The sequence below is a fragment of the Bufo bufo genome, chromosome 10 (genome assembly GCF_905171765.1).
Source record: "Bufo bufo chromosome 10, aBufBuf1.1, whole genome shotgun sequence".
NCBI classification, from domain to species: domain Eukaryota; kingdom Metazoa; phylum Chordata; class Amphibia; order Anura; family Bufonidae; genus Bufo; species Bufo bufo.
This window is the reverse complement of record NC_053398.1, coordinates 95735274-95755151: the sequence shown is the minus strand read 5'-3', so window position 1 is coordinate 95755151 and position 19878 is coordinate 95735274. Positions and strand designations below refer to the sequence as shown.

General features: G+C 43.1%; 1 protein-coding gene across 1 annotated transcript in view; it reads left to right on the top strand.

Moving 5' to 3' along the window:
* LOC120980653 (serine/threonine-protein kinase D3-like) overlaps window positions 1–19878 on the top strand; it is a 138024-nt gene that overhangs the window by 91019 nt on the left and 27127 nt on the right. Inside the window, exons 8-11 of the mRNA XM_040409889.1 lie at window positions 1347–1494; window positions 5213–5324; window positions 7433–7510; window positions 13312–13576. Of these exons, the coding sequence (XP_040265823.1) occupies window positions 1347–1494; window positions 5213–5324; window positions 7433–7510; window positions 13312–13576 (603 nt within the window). The remainder of the gene's footprint in view (window positions 1–1346; window positions 1495–5212; window positions 5325–7432; window positions 7511–13311; window positions 13577–19878) is intronic.

Below are 19878 nucleotides of genomic sequence, written 5' to 3'. Positions count from 1 at the left end.
GTAAACTATAAAGGGAAGGCTGTGCTCACATGGAGCATGGCCTTCTCTTCAACCAGCTGATTAGCGGGGATGCTGGGCAGGCTGGGACTGGGACCATGGGGGAGGCGGTGGGATTCCTCAGTGGGCCCCCATCCTCCTGCTTCCAGAGACAGTTTCAGAAGATGCAGTAATTATTTCTCTTCTGTTTCAGAAGAGAGATAATTATTGTATCCACCAGGTGGCAGTGTCACACAGCAATGCAGCCTCCTACTGGTGTAAATTCTACAGGAGGCCCCACAGTATCTCCTGAACTTCTGGGGCTGCTGGCTGTGAAGGAGTAGAGACTGTAGGAGATTGTAAGGGGGAAATAGAAGATTTGGTTCTAATAGAGTCAACCCGTATATGTGTATCCTGTGGATAGAGGATAACTGGAAAGGTGGAATCGGATGCTTTAACAGGCGAGCATTTATATTTCATTTTAACACATATTTTGGGCCAGATTTTTTTATTAATTACCATCATTCATAAAAAATGTTATACATCCAAAAAAATCCTTTACGGATAGGGAATGTGAAAAGGGGCAACAGCTATGAAAAGACAGGTGATAAGTGTCCGATTGGTGGGTGTCTGACTTCTGGGCCCCCTTTCCCCCATGATCAAGGGAACATGGTCCCAAGAACCTTGGGCACATGGATGGGCAGTAATGCGTAGTGTAATTGAATGTTTCAGGACCCCTGTTGGGTTGATCGTTTGGGGTTCCAGCAGTCAGACGCCCAACAATCCAATATATATATCACCTATGCTGTAGAAAGGTGATAGGTCGTTATTGTAGGACAACCCCTTTAAATATAGATTATGCACAATATGTGGAGGTTATGATTTAGTGCCAGACATTTATGTTTAACCCTTTTAAGCATGTAATATTCAATAGGGTTAGGCATACATGACTTGGTGTGTACATTGCAGGTTTCCTATGTGTGAATGGTGTGTGCGTCGTATCAGCGGGGTATGTGCATGTGTCGTGTGTGCTACATATGATGTGTCCCATGTGTGATTGTCATGTGCTGAATATGTCTTGTGTCTGACTTCAATGCAGTATGTTGATGTATGTGCAAATTCTGTGCCACATGTATGCCTGAGCATTTTTTGTAGCTATGTTGTCATTGAAGGCACTGGGGTACAGACATACTACTTGCACACCTGCTCTTTCCTGCGAGTGTCTGCCATCATACTTCATCTTTAAAATTTCTGTTCGGGACCGAGTGTCGGACCCAAGCCGATCTGATATTGATTGATAGGTCATCAATATCAAAATCCCGGAGAACCCCTTTAAACTTAAAATGAAGGTATTGGTTTTTACTTTACAGATGGAGAAAGTTTTAGCCAAGAAGTTGAAGATGAAAATGAGAATGAACGACCAGTCAGCCTCAGTGGTAGTACACAGGATGAAGAGGAGTGTTTGCTTAAAAGTACAGAAAGCGCGGTTTGTCCATGTGATAACACAGCGTTTGAAAGGTAAGCGTGTAATTCTGTGTTATGTTCTTTAAACTGCATCGTCAATTAAATTCATGAAAATCCAGATTTATCTGTTAGAAAACTGCAGTTCACTGATTAACTGTGGTATAGAAATTCAGTAAAGAGAGGTTCTCATATCAAGACCCATCTATATTACATAAAGCTGAGCACTTTCTTTACACCCCCTTTATATGTTATTATTAATTAACCCGTTCAAGTCCAGAGTGGATTTATATGTCTGTTGAAACAAAGTTTTTATGTCTTGGAGAATTAAAATAATTTCACCTGATACTTGCTTACTATAGGTCTTTCTGACAATTGTTAAAACTTTTATTTAAAAAAACATAAATACTGTATTTATAAATAATTCTAAATGGACAGAAAAGCAGTTCAATATATAGGATATTTTGGCACCCAGTTGTAACTTGTTCCCCATGTATTTTTGGCTTCAGCGGCCACGTGGCCTGCATGTCACCGTAAAATGCAGAGCAATGTGCAGGTTATAGAGCAGGAGGTGCTGAGCAGATAGTTTTGTTGGAAATGATTTAACAAAACTTGTATTCATTTAAATCTCTGTTCATTCTGAGTTCAGTTTGCTGAATGGGCTGTCTTATCGATGATTTGAATGGGTTCGCAATCCAGGAGATACGCGGCTATGCGGAACAGAGGCACAGATCGGAAGCCTGCAGTCGCACTACGGAGTGCTTCCTTGGGTTTTCTGTCCATGCCTCTGCACTGCCTGACGATGCGGAGCCAAACGGATCCGTTCTGACTTTCAATTTAAGTCAATGGGGACGGATCTGTTTTTCACTGACACAATATGGTGCAATTGAAAACGGATCCGCATTGACTTTCAATGTAAGTGAAGATGGATCCTTACTTTTTATGCAATTTTATTTTTTGGGCGGCTAGGTGACAAAAATAAACTTTAAATTGGCAATTTTTTCTGTTATAGCATTCACCGCACATAATAACTATTTTTATATTTTAGTAGTTCAGACGTTTTGGGACACAGTGATGTCAATTATCCTTATTTTTATTATTGTTTAGTCATTTTATGTAAAATTGGGAAAGGGGATGGTTTAAATTCTTATTTTTGTGCGTTTGTTATATTTTAAAAAATACAATTTTTTGATCACTTGTTTTGATCACTTGCAGCATAGAATGCAATAGAATACTATTGCCGTCTATGGCGTTTTGACAGGCATTCTATTAAGCCCTACTCTATTCCGCCATACTAATCAATAGGAACCCTGTGATTTTGCCACTGTGGCTTTGTATATGTTATGTTTCTGTATTTTTTGCCGATCGGATGCGGACCCATTCACGTCAGTGGGGCTGCAAAAGATGCAGACAGCACTCCGTTGCTCTGTTCCATGGCCCCACAAAACAAATAGAACATGTCCTATTCTTGTCTGTTTTGCGGACAAGAATAGGCATTTCTATAATGGGCAGCCTGCTCATCTGCGTTTTGCGGATCTGCAATTTGCGGACCGCAAAACAAGGCGAGGTCGTGTGCATGTAGCCTAACAAGAATTGTGCAACATTTGCATGTATTTGGTGCACAGACTACACAACTTTTCAACACTTGAAAATATTTTAATATACACTTTATCCCCTATATCCTTGCACTTAAACTTTAAATTGTTTCATTTTAAGTTATATCTGGCTTTCTGTTTTAGCTATGTGGTTTAGATGTTTGGATGACAATTTTGTACTGCTCCGGTTCATCTGAAATAATAATTAGTCTAGCCTAGAATTTTGTGTCTGCAGTTACTATATGGGCTAATAGGTCTCCATGGCAACAGACTCCAAACAAAAACCCTGCGTGTAGTCATATCCTACGAGCTGGACTGCACTTTCAAAATGAAATGATAATCTTTTTTATATATCACTAACACATTCCACAGCACTTTACAAATCAGAAGGGACATGTACAAATAAAATCAGATGTTACTGAATAACAAACTAACATTTCAAACAATCAAAGTGAAGGCCCTGCTCTCAAGAGCTTGTGCAATGAGCAGGACCGTGGTACGGTTACACGGACGCCAAATTATGCAGTGGGTCAGGATATGGGTATAATAGTCTATAGTTTGTTCGTGACGCCAATTGCAGCGTGCTCAGGGTACAGTCGCGGGGCCCTTTAAGGTGTTGTAACTCACGCACCAGGTTAGGAATGCCAGAGTGGTGTAATGTGTCTGTATGGTACTGATAATAGTGTCAGCGGTGTCTCCTACCTGGGTACGGCTGGACTCCTGGATCCTGGCTCACTTGCAATAAAATGAGTGTGGTGCTAGTAGGAGTAATAGAGGAATTTGCAGCAGTAATTGAGATCCAGACTGTTGGTGAAGTTCAAACTTGTATTTACTGAAAGCAACTTTCATCCAAGCAAGATACAGCATTAGTCTTTGGTCCCAGCAGGTATTGGCAATGGTTGGCAGGAATTTATCTTCTGCTCTCTAATTTACCTGGAGCTTGCAGGAAAAGGACGTCTGCTTTGTAGCTCTATAATGTGGCAGGAATTTGGCTTCTGCACTCTCTATCTTCTGCTGTCTGGGGACTGACTCACTGAATTGGAATATGGCTTCTCCTGGGTCTCTGGACTTTACTCACAGTTATCTTCACAGGGTATGCTTTCTTCCTGGAGTTGTCTGCTTGTTTGCTTCCAGCGGAGGCTGAAGGGCTCAGGCTGGGGATGATGAAAAATGTCTCAGCCGAGACAAGATCCTGGCTGGATTCCCTATATCTGGGAGCTCCTACACGCACAGCCTTCCCCTAGCAGGGGCGGCTGGCACACCGACTAGCTTCCTTCTCCACCCATGAGGCAGGATGTGGGCGCAACCCACTCTGCTCACAGAGGGGGGAGCTAAACTGGAATGAACTATTCCAGCTTAGGTGTGCTAAACTGAACCTAGCTCCTTGCCAGAACATTGTTGCCACCTGCTGGTGAACATGGAAATTACAGCAATATACATTTAACAAGGTTTACAATGCACAGTTGTGAGGATGCAATGTAAAATTACACGAGATGACAAGGTTAAGGCTCTTAACAGATTGTAGCGGGGTAAAAGAGTTTAGTAACACAACTCTGGGGTGTTACATTTGCAATCTATGCTGTTGTAACTGAAATACAAACACACAATGATACATCAGCACATTGCAGGAGCTAACAAATACATACATATAATATTTTTGTTATTATTTTTATCACGGTTATATTTCCAATACATACAAATTTGAGGTTCTTAGCGGACATTTTGATCAAATTGTGTGACTCCACCTGCCACGACAAGGTGACCTCTACAGTCCCTATGTTAAAGAGTATATCTGAACAAAATGAAATTGACCTCTGTGTACTTAATTTGTAATTCCATTTATTTCATATTTGATTTATGTGACTATATCAGTGTTCTTCTTGCAGTGACAATGGGGGAGATTTATCAAACTGATGTAAAGTAGAACTGGCTTAGTGGCCCATAGCAACCAATCAGATTCCACCTTTCATTTTTCACTGGTCCTTTGGAAAATGAAGGGTGGAATCTGATTGGTTGCTATGGGCCACTAAGCCAGTTCTACTTTACACCAGTTTGATAAATCTCCCCCAATATTTAACCATTGGCCACTTGACTGCAAAATTTTGTGTTATGTCACTTGGGACAATGGAATACATTTGGTGTTAGAGCTTTCCTTACAAGCATTTTCTTTCTTTGAACAGTAACTTCATCCCACTCATGAGAGTTGTGCAGTCTGTGCGGTATAACAAGAAGAAGAACAGTTGTGTGTTGATTGAAGGCTGGCTTGTCCACTTTACCAGCAAGGACAGTATGGTGGGTAGTAAATGCCTAAGGTGGAAAACATAGATTGGTTTACAGATTAGATCCCGTTTTGCCTTTTGTAACAGAACACTAAGGTTATTAAACTCTTTGGACCCATATACCCAGGCAAATTTACAGGTCAATTGGAATGAACGTTTGTGTGAACGCTCCTTCCCTTATAATTTGTCCCTGTAAATGTGACACCAATCCCCAGCAAACTAAAAAAATGCAGAGCGAGTGTCAAGAGTTGTTGAGACAGGCAGTTTACATGGTGCCCAGGCTTCCTCTAGAGCAGGGATACACATTGTTGGCCAGGGGGAAATTTATCAAACTGGTGTAAAGTAGAACAGGCTTAGTTGCCCATAGCAACCAATCAGATTTCTCCTTTCATTTTCCAAAGGAGCTGTGAAAAATGAAAGGAGGAATCTGATTGGTTGCTATATGCAACTCAGCCTGTTCTACTTTACACTAGTTTGATAAATCTCCCCCTTATATATTTTGATGACCTTTCTTTAGATTTTTTTTAAACCACAATTGGAAATCCCAAAAAATTCAATTATACTTATTCTGTAATGTGTTTCCTTTAGAATTTATGGCCTTTATCAGCTGTATAAATAGAGACAAAAGGAGGCATTTATTAAATAGCAATATGCCTAAATTAGGCACATTTCTGGTGCAGATTGTGGCACAAAGATCCTTTGTGCCGCAATCTGCGACTTTTCCCCACTTATAGCAGGTCTAAAAAAGTGGGCGTCTCATTAACCATTTTCTGCGCCTGTTTTAGGTGTAGAAAATAGCCAAAAGTAAGACAGCGGGGAAGCTGTCTGACATTTAGAAGCAGCTGTGGATCTGCCGAAGTTATGTAGAGGCTGATGTCTCTACATAACTGCGGCGGATTGACCGCCAGTGCAGGGGCTTAATAAAACGCCGGTCTTAATAAATGTGCCCAAAAACTCTTACCAGTACTGGCACAACATACTGGCAATAAGGAAGGAAGATTTTCTGTCTCTAAATGCAAACAAAGTACCTTAAAGGGTTTCTATCACTTCGTTTCACCTATTTAGCTTTCAGACACTAGCGATCCGCTAGTGTCTGCTTTATCCAACCATCCTAATATAAGAGCTTATTGTCCTGCCGTTTAGCTAAAAAAATAACTTATATAGACATGCAAATGAGCCTCTAGGTGCTATGGGGGCGTGATTAGCACCTAGAGGCTCCGTCTACCTTAACAAACTGCCGCCGCCCAGCGCGTCCCTCCAGCCCGCCCATCTCCTCCGGAATGCGATGCTCCTCGTATTCGGCGCATGCGCAGTGAATGTCTGACCGCTTCCCTGCTCAGACATCTCCACTGCGCCTGTTCCTCGGAGCACTATGACGTCATCGGCGCAGGCGCATTGGAGATGTCTGAGCAGGGAAGCGATCAGACATTCACTGCGCATGCGCCGAATACGAGGAGCATCGCATTCCGGAGCAGATGGGCCGGCTGGAGGAACGCGCTGGGCGGCGGCAGTTTGTTAAGGTAGACGGAGCCTCTAGGTGCTAATCACGCCCCCATAGCACCTAGAGGCTCATTTGCATATCTATATAAGTTATTTTTTTAGCTAAACGGCAGGACAATAAGCTCTTATATTAGGATGGTTAGATAAAGCAGACACTAGCGGATCGCTAGTGTCTGAAAGCTAAATAGGTGAAACGAAGTGATAGAAACCCTTTAAATTCACGTCAGTAAGTTCAGCAAGCAGAGATCTTGATAATAGGGAGAAACTGAAACAATGCTTTTATTATACAGAGATGAAAATATATTTATGTGAGGCTAAACAACCATGGTAAAACCGCAAAACATGACGTGATTTTTTTTTTCTTTTTTACAAAATCCTTTGTTATACCGTAATATTCTGTTATCTTTGAACATTTATCTTAAGCCTCAACAAACCATGCTACTTACTTTGGGGTCATACTTATATTGAAAAAGGAAGGAGACAAAATCAAAAGAGCAAATCTATTACTGGGTTATAACAGTTTAACGTTTAATATTTAATAATTAAATATTAAAATGAAAAAAGCCTAGGTGATGATATTTGAGATTCTCTATGTAATATGATGTTTCATTTATCCCACAGAGGAAGAAACATTACTGGCAGCTGGATAGTAAATGTATAACCTTATTCCATAACGAAACTGGTGGCAAATTTTACAAGGTGAGTTAACTGTGTGATATTCTACATCTGTACTGAGAAGGTGAATTGAGCGGTGTACTGTAATCTCATCTTGACTTGATAATCATTTTCAATAGAGATGAGCAAAGTTTTCAAAAATTCGATTTGGCCGCTTCGCTGAAGGTCACAAAGAAATTTGATTTGATGCCTTCAGTGTGAATCTACAATTTTCATAGTCATGAAAATAAAGAAAACTCTTTGAATGAGAAGGTGTGTCCAAACTTTTGGTCTGTACTGTACATGAGGCGGGTGCTGGCTGCAGAATCACATAGCCGGCTCCCGACCTCTATGAGCAATAGCTGCGATCTGCGGTAGTTAACCCCTCAGGTGCCGCGGATCGCAGCTACTGCTCATAGAGGTCGGGAGCCGGCTATGTGATTCTGCAGCCAGCTCCCGCCTCCTGTATATGAATGAATGAGAGATGGAAAAAAGGAAGAAAAACGCTTGGTCAGTAAGGGGTTAACTTTGATTCAATCAACACTACTTGTCGTGTATCCTGCTGATTAATTTCTTATCAATGAAGTATTCATTATTACCACCCAAGAGTAATAGTACTCAGTACAAGTTCATAGGTTAAACTACAGTATATTATATGGACAAAATACTGGAGCTTTTATCACATCACATTCTAAATCCATTAGTTATGGAGTTAGCTCTCCCATCACCCTTTGCAGCTAAAACAGCTTCCACTCTTCTAGGAAGGCTTCAAAAAGATTTTGGAGTGTGTCTGTGGGTATTTTTGCCCTTTTTTCCAGACAATCATTTATCAGTCACAGATTTTGAATGAGAAGGCCTGGCTCTCCTTCTTCATTCTAGTTTATACCAAAGGTGTTGGATGGGGTTGAGGTCAGGGCTCTGTGCGGAGCAGTCACATTATTCCTCTACAAACTCACCCAGCCATGCCTTTATGGACCTTACTTTGTGCACCGGCATACAATCATGATGGAACAGAAAAGAGCAATGCCCAATCTGTTCCTACAAGTTAAAAGCATACAACTGTCCAAAATGTCTTGGGATGCTGAAGCATTAAGATTTCCCTTCACTAGAATTATGGGGACTAGGACCAAACAGCCCAGCGGAAGCCATAAAAATCTTTAGCCTCTATTATCAGTAAAAGTTGTCCACATCTTAGACATAAAACAAATATGGATATATTAAAATGTGCATGATTATGTATTTGTATAATACAAAAATATTATAAAAAATAACTATATAAAAAGTAATTTTTGTAGGGTCAGTGCAGTACACAATTTACTCCCTGTTTGGGAGCAGCTCTGTCCATGGTGTACTACAGTAGCTGGAGCTGTTTACTGCTGTGCTGCATCTGTTTAAGTGTTTGGGTCCGTCCTTGTAATCACAAATCATTGATTGTAAAGTGACTATTTTTCTTGTGCACTGTACGTCCAAGTGAGAGCTACAATATAGGAACCTAATTTCTAAGACCTTGCATCAGGAAGGCCTCACAGGCTTGTCCAGACAGGCATGAGAATGAGCTCCTACTCCCCAAAACCCACTCATTTGCAGAAAATATGGGTTTACCTGATTATGAATGACATATGTATCAAACTGTTAAAAGAACATCATCTGTCTCCATGATCAACCCAATTAAGCTAGGGATATTGTCTAAAAGGGTTGATCATGGTGACATGGTTATCTCTCTGCAATCAGTGTTACTGTTGCAGAGAAATTCTTATTTTTAGTTATACACAAATGAGATGCTCAGATCATCAAGGGGCTAGCCCCAAGAGTACCACTTCACCTTTGCCTCTCCCTGTTGCCACTCCCCCTCCCAGTGAGATTGACAGGGCCAGGCATTCCCGTTGCTCCGGTGTCTAGCCCTGTGCACATGTGCAGTAAAGTGCAAGGCAACCCACAAGAGATATTCACTGCTCCAGGGCATGCTTGCGATTTCAGGGCCAAGCATCGGAACACTGAGGATGCCTGTCAATTTCACTGGAAAGGGGAGTGGCCATGGTGAGAGGCAAAGATTAAGTGGTGCTGTTGGGGCTAGGCCAGCCTCTTGATGCTCTGAGCACCTCATTTATATGTAACTAAAAAATAAGAATTTCTTGGCATTGGTAATAATAATTGCAGAGAGAAAGGGCTCATTTTAGTCACCATGATCAACTCTACCTTGCAGTATGTCTGGTTTAATAGGGTTAATCACGATGACAGATGCTCTTTAAAGAAAGTATAGAACGTACAACCAACATTTTACAATAAATGTCCTAAGATCTTACCTTAAAGGATAAATGTCCTATTTTCATAAAAAAAAAAAAAACAATTTTAGCATATGTTACTGATACAGCAGCATTATACATAAATCAATCTTTCGTTTCTTCACTTACCACTGTTTTCCTTGAGTTTTCCCCTTAGTTACGGCTGTTTTGAATCCTACATTATGAGGATCTTCTCAAGATGGCTCCTCTGCCAGTTCTCTGAGGCCAAAACTGCATTCCCTCAGGTCACATACAAACTTGCTGTAGCCAGCAGCTTCCTGCCAGCCAATCAGATTGGATTACTGAGAGACACGCCTCCTCACTCTGAAGCCTAATGCAGGCATGCAGTGTGAAGGACTGCCCCTCCGTCTTCATAGCCGGAGACAGATGAGCCATAGCAACGGTCTTTTAATGGACCAGTGGAAAGGGACAGAGGACATTAATGAAAGCTGGTATTATAAGGTCATTACAGATCTTTTGGCAATCATCGACAGACTAACTCAGGTATACATGCCTAGCTCTAATAAACTAGCAAATAAAAAAAAATATGACAGTTATCCTTTAAAGAAAAAAAACAAAGGTAGAGAGGGTCAGGGCTAGCAGATTAGCAGAGCCACTTAAGGAAGGCAGAACTGCATGGTGTCAAGGGGCCTTAGGCTACATTTACATGACAGTGAAAATCAGTCATGTAATGGCCATTTTCAGAGCCAATTAATGTCTATGGGGCAATTCATATGGCTGTTTTTTTTTTACGAACACTGAATAGTGGCTATAAAAAAATAGAACATGTCCTATTTTTGTCCGTTTTCACAGCCAGATGGACCTCATTGAAATTAATAGGACCAGTTTTTAATGGCCTTTTAGACAGGAATGCACCTGTCTAATGGTAGTTAAACACGGTTACAAAGAGCTTTTCATGGGATAAAAAAAAAAAAAAACTCATCCACTTGAATGTGCAAGTGTCCCTGCATGTTCAAGTGTATGAGGTATTTTTATTTTATACAAGCAGGATGTGGGCCAAAGGAGGGCATTGATAATACTGGGGCCCACTAATGGGGGCAGTATTAATACTGGGAGCCACTGAGGGAGGCATTATTAATACTGGGCCCCACCAATATTGGCATTATTAATACCTGTAGCCATTATTGGGGTCATTATTAATACTCGGGACCACTAAGAGAGACATTATTAATACTTGGGGACACTAATAGGGCCATTAATCATAGAAGGGGCATTATGGGGGAAATCATGTATATGGAGGGCACTACAGGGGTTGGGAGTTAAAAAATAATAATAAGCCAATTGAATCAATCAATTTTTAATGGCCAAAAAATGAAAAATGAATTTAAAATTGCCGCTTAAACACGGCCAAAAAAATGGATGCAGAAATGGTTTTAAATTGTCCATGAAAACTGACAGTATGTATGTTTTTCATGGATGTCTTTTTTTATGTCATGTGAATGTAGCCTTAGGTATCACAAAACTATTATAATAAATATCACAAAATTGATATCAAAAACTGTTAATAGATACAAAATAAATAATCATAATTCACATACCCATTCTGATTAAAAGATAAATTGCACACTTGCTGAATGTATGCAATGTACAAAGAGGAAAGGGTAAAGCTACATCCAACACAGCACCAGCTTCTTCAGGGCCAGCAATCTATTTATACTGTTCTCCTTATGTAGACAGAGTCACATGTTCCACTTGTGTGGCAGGGGATGACAACATGTCAGTTTTGCGATCAACAGGTTGCTCAACAAATAGTTTGCAGTAGATTGCAGGCTGATTTGATCTTTTTGGATGAACTTGAAAGCTGCTAACTGGGGAGCCATTGATTCCATGCCCCTCCATTCACCCTTGTAGACCACAGCCTACTTGAGACCCACAGTCTTCTAGAGAGCATGTTTCCAGTGTCTGTGCCAACCTGCAGATGCACACCACTCCCCAGCCTCCTCAGTCCACTGAATGTAATGGCTGTATAGTATACCTTTGAAGGCATCTGATCAGTACTGTATACTCCTGCCTGTTCTGTAGCCCTGAAAATAAATCCAGGGGCAGTGTTTTTTAGGACCCTAGCAACACCCCTGATAACGTACACACTGTGTTCCCCCTGTCACAACTCGGTGCTAAGTAGATCTCAATATTCTCCCGAGTTACAACAGTAGACCAGACCTCCACCTCTCTGATGGATGTGGCTCATGCTAAAATATCCTTTGGAAGTGTTATGATAACCCAAAATGGAAATCATTTCATAGCTGAAAATTTACTTTGTGTAATGTTATATCTCACTTCAAGTATAACCTTTATTGTATTTAACGGCTTCGTACGCCTTCGGTGGCAATTTTTTTGATCATTGCATTTTACTCATTTTGAGCTAAAAATCTTTTTTTCAATTGGTCTTTATTAAAAATTTTGAAGGATTAACTTTTTCTAGCTGTGTGATAAACCTTATCTCTAAATTACTAAAAGGTCATAAACACTTATTTGAGCCACATTCTTATCAGTAAGATAATAATTGAGCTAGAATGAGTTTTTATAAGGTCAGAGATAAGCAGCCTGTCAAGTGAGCTGCCTGATGGACCAGAGTGAAAATTCTGATCCTGCTGCTAGAAAAACTCAAGGCTGCACAAAGACAGTGGTTCAAAATTTTTATTAAAGACCAATTGAAAAAAAATATTTTTAGATTGAAATGAGTACAATGCAATAAAAAAAATTCCCCAAAGGTTTACATAGCATTTAATGGCAGAATTCATATCAAGGTCACCATTATTACAGTTAAGATCATTGTAATAAGGTTTGATTATTATCTACTATATATAATGGTAAATTATAAATAACATGGATTAAAATAAAACCACTTGCAATAAAAAAAAAATATTAGTGGTCCCTCAATGGACTCAGGATACAATATCTGCAACTTATAATTGTCTTTCCTGGGCCATTGTATGTTGAAACTAGACAGGCATACAATGCCTCAAATCCAACCAATCAACATGGCCATGTAAAACACCTGTATTAGTTGTCTAGTAGCTCCTCTTTACATTATAGTGTAGTACTGCTTGTCCTGTACTGCCCTCTGTCTGTGCCAGGGTGAGCTGCTGCTTTGGAGACCAGTTAAAGGCAGCTCCATTATATTTTTCTGGTACACTGTGTACTTGAAGATTCTTCTGTCTTCATCATAAAACTTGAGTTACAGCTTCCAGCATTATCTGTCTTGTTTATCTGCTTACTTTTCTTAAATCTTCATTTTCTCTTATTTTGGTATACCATTTTGGGGCTTTGGAACCAATTACCAGTTTTATATACAGTTTTGGACACCAGTTACAATAAGTTTGAGGAAAGAAGGAAATCTGATTTTATTTTATGTGAAATGATATTAAATAATGTTGTCTAATTCAACAGTTTGTGTAAATGTCAGAAAGAGAATTTCATTGTGAAAGCTGATTGTATTGTATGCAAAGTGCAAAATTTTCTAAGAACCTGCTCTATGAGACAATATTACACTAGTCATAGATTTAATAGTAAAAAACCCTAATATGTCCAATTACATTTTAGGAACTGCCTCTTTCTGATATTCTTCACATTGAGGCTTTTGACAAAAATGTCAATGGCCTGAGTAAAGATGGAGAGACACCACACTGCTTTGAGCTGTTGACAGACACCTTGGTGTATTACGTTGGGGAGAGACGTCCTAATCCACAGGCTGGTTACAACCGTGCAGATTCTGGAGATACCTGGTATAGAATGATTCGTCAAGCCTTGATGCCTGGCATGAATGAGAGCACACCAACAAAGGATTTGGCTCAGCCAAGCATTCCAGGTGAGATGATCATCCAAATCAGTCAACATAGGTTTATTACAATAAAGTGGATATGCACCTTAGATTTTGCCCTAATTAAGGACAATTACTTAAATAGAGGTTCTCTGGGCATCTAGAACCCAAATGCAGCTGAATTGGCTTCCTATGAAACATTGACCCTAGTGCATTCTGGGAAATTAGTGCCTAAATTGCAGTCACTGATGATTTCCCTGCTTCACAACTCTCCATATAACAATGAGTTCCAAGCTGTATTTTGAGTCCCTTTGGTGAAAAAAACCCACATCACCAATGTCTGATGATTTTTCAAGGGCACAACCCCTTCTTAGATTGAAGCACCTGATTAAGGCCTCATGCACACGACCGTTGTTGTGTTCCATTCCGCAAAATGGGGTTCCGTTGTTCCGTGATCCGTTTCCGTTTTTGTTTCCATGTGTCTTCCTTTATTTTTGGAGGACCACCAGACATAAAGGAATGTAAAAAAAAGTCTAAGACAGGTTTGCCATGCAAATGATAGGAATAAAACGGACACGGACGACAATCTTGTTTGCCTCTGCGTTTTTTAGCGGTCCCATTGACTTTAATGGGTCCGCAAACCGTTTTCCGCGGAAATAATAGGACAGGTTATAATTTTTTTACGGACTGGAACCACGGATTACGGACGCGGATGGCAAACGGTGCACTATCCGCATTTTCAACGGCTCCATAGAAATGAATGGGTCCGCACCTGAAACGCTAAAATCGGCGGAACGGGCGCGGAAGCAAACAACGGTCGTGTGCATGAGGCCTAACATTGGTCCAGCTACTCCACCCTCAGGGGATCAGCTGTTGATACTATGGGAAGTTCTTTGTGCCCTCTAATATAGTATAACTTCAGGAGGTGAGATGTGACGCTATGCAGGGAACAAGCAGCTTGGATCTTGGTCCTTTTATTCATGCAATTAGTGTGAGTCCTTGTAAAGAATCTTTGTATGTATCTTGTAAGTATGTAACTGGCCATGGCAGAGTTAATTCATGGCGTAAAAATAATACAATTTTGAAACAAGCCAGAAAAGCCAGGAAATTTTGTTTCATGATTCATGAAGGGGACAAAAGCTTAGTAGTAATCATTTGTAGAATTCAGAGTGTGGCCTTTTTCACCTAGGCTTGGTTTCTACAAATTTCAAAGGCTGGGCAGATGGACATCCCCCATCTCAGACTAAGGGCTCGTTCACACAAACGTTTTTTGCGTTCCGTATACAGAACCATTCATTTCAATGGTTCCGCAAAAAAACGGAATGTACTCCGTATGCATTCCGTTTCCGTATTTCCGTTCCGTTGAAAGATACATGTCCTATTATTGCACACAAATCACGTTCCGTGGCTCCATTCAAGTGAATGGGTCCGCAAAAAAACTGAACACATACAGAATGTACTCCATATGTCTTCCGTATCAATTCCATTTTGCTGAACCATCTATTGAAAATTTTATGCCCAGCCCAATTTTTTCTATGTAATTACTGTATACTGTATATGCCATACAGAAAAACATAACAGAAAAATGTAACGGAACCGGAAACACTACAAAAAAAAAAAACGGGAAACGGATCCGGGAAAAACGGCCCGCAAAACACTGAAAAAGACACATGGTCGTGTGATGCCCGTTGCCGTACTGTGGGCCGCATTTGTGGATCCGCAATACATGGGCACCGTTCCGTGGTATTCCACATGACTGATGCGGACCCATTCATTTCAATAGGTCCGCAAATCCGGAGATGCGGAACGGTGAGGAACGGAAGAATGGAACGAAACACTACGGAAGCACTACGGAGTGCTTTCTGGTGTTCCGTTCCGTGCTTCCGCCCCGCAAAAAGATAGAACATGCTCTATCTTTTTGCGGAACAGAAGGATCACGGACCCATTCAAGTGAATGGGTCTGCGATCCCCATGCGCCTGCCCCACGGACGGTGCCCATGCATTGCGGACCGCAATTTGCGGTCCACAACACGGGCACGGGCTTCACACGTTTGTGTGAACGAGCCCTAAGAAATACTGAGGTTAATTAAAGTGGTTGGCCACTTTATCATTATTTTCTCAAATGTGCTGGAAACACTTACTAATATATTGTTATAGCATATATTGTTATTAGCACATCAGTATCAATGTCCATCTCTGAGAAGCATCGCCCCTTTTTTAGTGCAGTCTTCTACTAGAAGTTCTTCTGCTCAGTGTTACCATCTAAAACATGGCTGCTGATGGAGCGGTATGTGGGCTAATAAATCAGTCTGCAGTGTCCATTGAAAAACACTAGCTAGTTTCCCATGCGCATTAGTTTGCAATAGAGGATTCTGATGGACACCTCACAAGCCCCACCATCAGTGACCATGTTTAGAATAGGAGTGTCATGCAGTAGTGGAGAGACAAAACATTGGAAGTGCTTCATAATGTAAAATACCACAGGTTTGGCATATACCAGACATTGCTCTGTGGTGAAAGAGAACTTCGGTTTAGGCCTCATGCACACGACCTTTGTTCTGGTCTGCATCCGAGCCGCAGTTTTCGCGGCTCGGATGCGGACCCATTTACTTTAATGGGGCCGCAAATGATGCAGAGAGCACTCCATCTGCTGTCCGCATCCGTTGCTCCATTACGTAGCCCCGCAAAAAAAATATAACATGTCCTATTCTTGTCCGTTTTGCAGACAAGAATAGGCATTTCTACAATGGGCCGCCTGTTCCGTTCCGCAAATTGCGGAAGGCATACGGGCGGCTTCCGTGTTTTGCGTATCCGCAAAAAATGGAACGGTGGAGTGCATGAGGCCTAACTGACGGAGCAAGACACAATCCAAAGTTGTATCAGTTATGAAAAAGACTATGCAGTCGAGTAGATGACTGTGTGGATAGTTGCATGTGAGTTAGTGGTTTTCAATTATCACAGTCTAAAAGGGTAATAATTCTAAAAAGCAAAAACTCTGAATAAATTGGAACATAAAACACAATAATGTTGCAGAAAAGGTTATTACATAGCTGTGCTAACAAATGATATACTGTGTTCCAAGTTCTATATCAACATAAATGATACAGAGTGTAGAACAAGTAAAGTAAACTTTCTCGCTCGTATCATTGGGGGACACAGGACCGTGGGTATAGCTGCTGTTGCCACTAGGAGGCGACACTAGGCTGAAAAGTGTTAGCTCCTCCTCTTCCGCTATACCCCCTCCAGCCTGAATAGAGCATATCATTTTTTAGCTTGGTGTCATAGGAGGCAGACCTCCCTGCCCGGATTTCGGGTTCCAGCCCGCTCTGGATTCTTCCCGGCCGCGGGGTGGGCACCCGCGGCCGGTATGCACAAGCGGGCGCCTCCCACACACCGCTCCGGGTCCCTCCGTTCTCCAGCCGACCAAAAGTGCCTCCCGGTCGGCCTACCCACGATTCGGGTCGCGCCAGCTCCAGGCTTGTTCCCCGGGCCTCTATGGGGTCTCTGCGGTCGTTCCCCAGCCGACCAGAAGTGCATCGCAGTCGGCCGTGGGTGGAAAATTTAGGCCGCGGACTCACAAGAAATGTTGCCACTTACCTATAGGACGCAGGGGGCGGGGCTAGGCTTCCCGCCATGGCTCCGTGGGAGGACCCTTTACATTCCCCGCGCTGATTCAGGCTGCCTCACTCAGCTCACGCTTCTACTGGGAACACAGGATCGGCAATCTCCTGCAAGCTGGTAGGACGGTTACACCCCTTTCCAGCCTTGACCATGTCCGAACCCACTAGAAACCCTTGCCACCAGGACCTGGGATATCCTGGAAGCTGGTAGAACGGTTTCTATCCCTCTCCAGCCCTGCAACCAGTATTAGGTTCGGTTAGGCAGCCATGTCCGAACCCACAAGCGACCCCTGCATACACCAGCTGCCACTTATTATTCATCACTAAATGCAAAATTAAGTTCCTTCGTGGCCAGCCAGACTCTGTATGCTCCACATGTTGTGCACCCAGATGGGTTCTGCCCCCCCAGCCTACGCAAGGCCGCCCTGACAGTGTGGAACCAGACAATCCAGGGCAGTGGGGGACCTATCCAAAGTATCCCAATCCACCCTCATGGGTCGTTTGGTTGATAAATCCCCACCTACACAGTCCGCATCTTCCTCGGGCAAGCAACTTAGGGGCAGACCTTCGCACAAGCAGCCCAGAGCAGGACATCATTCCTCCTCTGACGCCACAGCATCTCCTCCCCCCTTCCCCCAGGGCCACAATCGGATGCATCCTCCCTCCCAGGGTAAGTTCTGTCCGACGGGGGGATTGGGGACTCAGACTCTGATATGGATATGGAACAATCTTCCAAGATTGCTTCCATGGTGGACAGCCTAGTTACTGCTGTCCGGGACACCTTTCAGGTGCAGGATGACTCCCTCTCCACGAGAAAAAGCTTTAGAAAAGCCACGTCAATAGTGCCGTGACTTTTCTAAAGCTTTTTTTTATGTTTGGGGGGTCCCTGAGGCCGGGACCTGACGTCACTAGCACCGCCGCCAAATAATTAATTTTTTCAAGTAAGTGGTGCTGTCCTATTCCATTTTTCTTGTTCCCTCTCCACGAGCCACCAGGGAGTGTCCTTCTCGGCTCCATGCAAACTCATAAGGCCTTTCCCTTACATGACGACTTTTCGGATGTCATTGCCAAGGCGTATGACCGTCCAGATTGTCGCTTTACCACGTCCAAGCTACTTGATCTACTCTATCCCTTTCCGGTGGATTGGGTAGATAAATAGTCCTCTCCTCCTAAGGTGTATCCTCCGGTTGCACGTCTCGCAAAACATTCTGCCATTCCTATGGCCGATGGCTCATCCCTCCAGGACCCCGTAGATCGCTGTATGAAGTATTTTTCTAAGTCCATTTTCGCGGCAAGTGGCTCAGCACTTTGCCCCATTTTTGCCTTTGCCTTGGTGGCTAAGGCTGTCTCGGAATGGGCGCTCTGGTTAATTCAGGACTTGGCGGCGGACCTCCCCTCTAGCTGAGCTCAAGTCTTTGACCTTGCAAATCTCACAGGCAGGGGAGTATCTCTATGAGGCTTCCTTGGATGCGGGTGCACTGGTTGCCTGCTCATCGGCTCTCACTGTAACCTTACGGCATGAACTGTGGCTTAAGGTTTGTGCAGCGGATTGATCGTCAAAGCGTTCCCTTACAGGCCTTACTTTTTTCCGGCTCCCGATTATTCGGGGCCCGGTTAGATAAAATCATCTGAGGCTACGGGCGGTAAAATTACTCTCCTCCCACAGGGCAGATCCAAGCGTACATTTGCTCTAAGCCTTCAAATACCCGGGCCCATTCCTTTAGCTGCTTCCCTGGTACACGACCGGCAGTGGGAGCCCCTCCCATGGCCTCCACGCAAGACCAGAGGAAGAAGACATTCTTTAGGCCTCAACCAGCCTGGCGCCCCCGCGAGCACAGCCCGCTAGTCCCTCGGCCAACAAGCAGTCCTCCGCATGAAGAAGCGTCGTCTCCTTCTTTTTTCAGGGAGTTTGGCAGGCCCACACCAAATGCGTGGACGCTCGAAATCGTAACCTCGGGTTACAAGATCAAGTTTTCTTCTCCTCCTCCGGAAAGATTCTTTCTGTCCCAGCCCCCCAGGGGTTCAGGTCGGGCTGTCGCCTTTTGCCAGGTGATTCGATCTCTCCTCGCTCGAAGTGTGAACTCCCCGGTTCCCCTGGCGGAACAATTCACAGGTTTTTATTCAAACCTATTTGTGGTCCCCAAGAACAAAGGATCCGTTCGCCCGTTTCTGGACCTCAAGTTGCTGAACCGGTTCTTCCGGATTCAACGCTTCAGAATGGAGTCCCTTTGCTCCATCGTTGCTTCACTGGAGTGTGGCGAATTCCTTTCTTAGATTGACATTCAGGGCACGTGCTTACACGTCCCCATTGCCCCAGCGCATCAGCACTTCCTCCGCTTTACAGTAGGGTCCCATCACTACCAGTTCGTCGCCCTTCCCTTTGGATTGGCAACGGCACCGTCAGTCTTCACGAAAGTGCTCGCTTCCCTCCTTGCCCTTCTTCGTACCAGGGGCATCACCTTGGTTCCCTATCTGGATGACATCCTGGTCAAAGCAGCGACCTTCGGTAAGCATGAGGACAGCCTACGTATCACTCCGGACTCCCTGGCATGCTTTGGCTGGCTGGTAAACTTCCAGAAGTCTTCCTACGTCCCACCAGGCGGGTCACTTCCTTGGCATGATCCTCGACACAGCAGCGGCGTTAGTTCGCCTCCCTCTGGACCAGCGGCTAGCCCTTCTGCGGTCGGTTTGCTTCTCCTCCGGCGCAGGTACCCGTCAACTCCGGGCCAT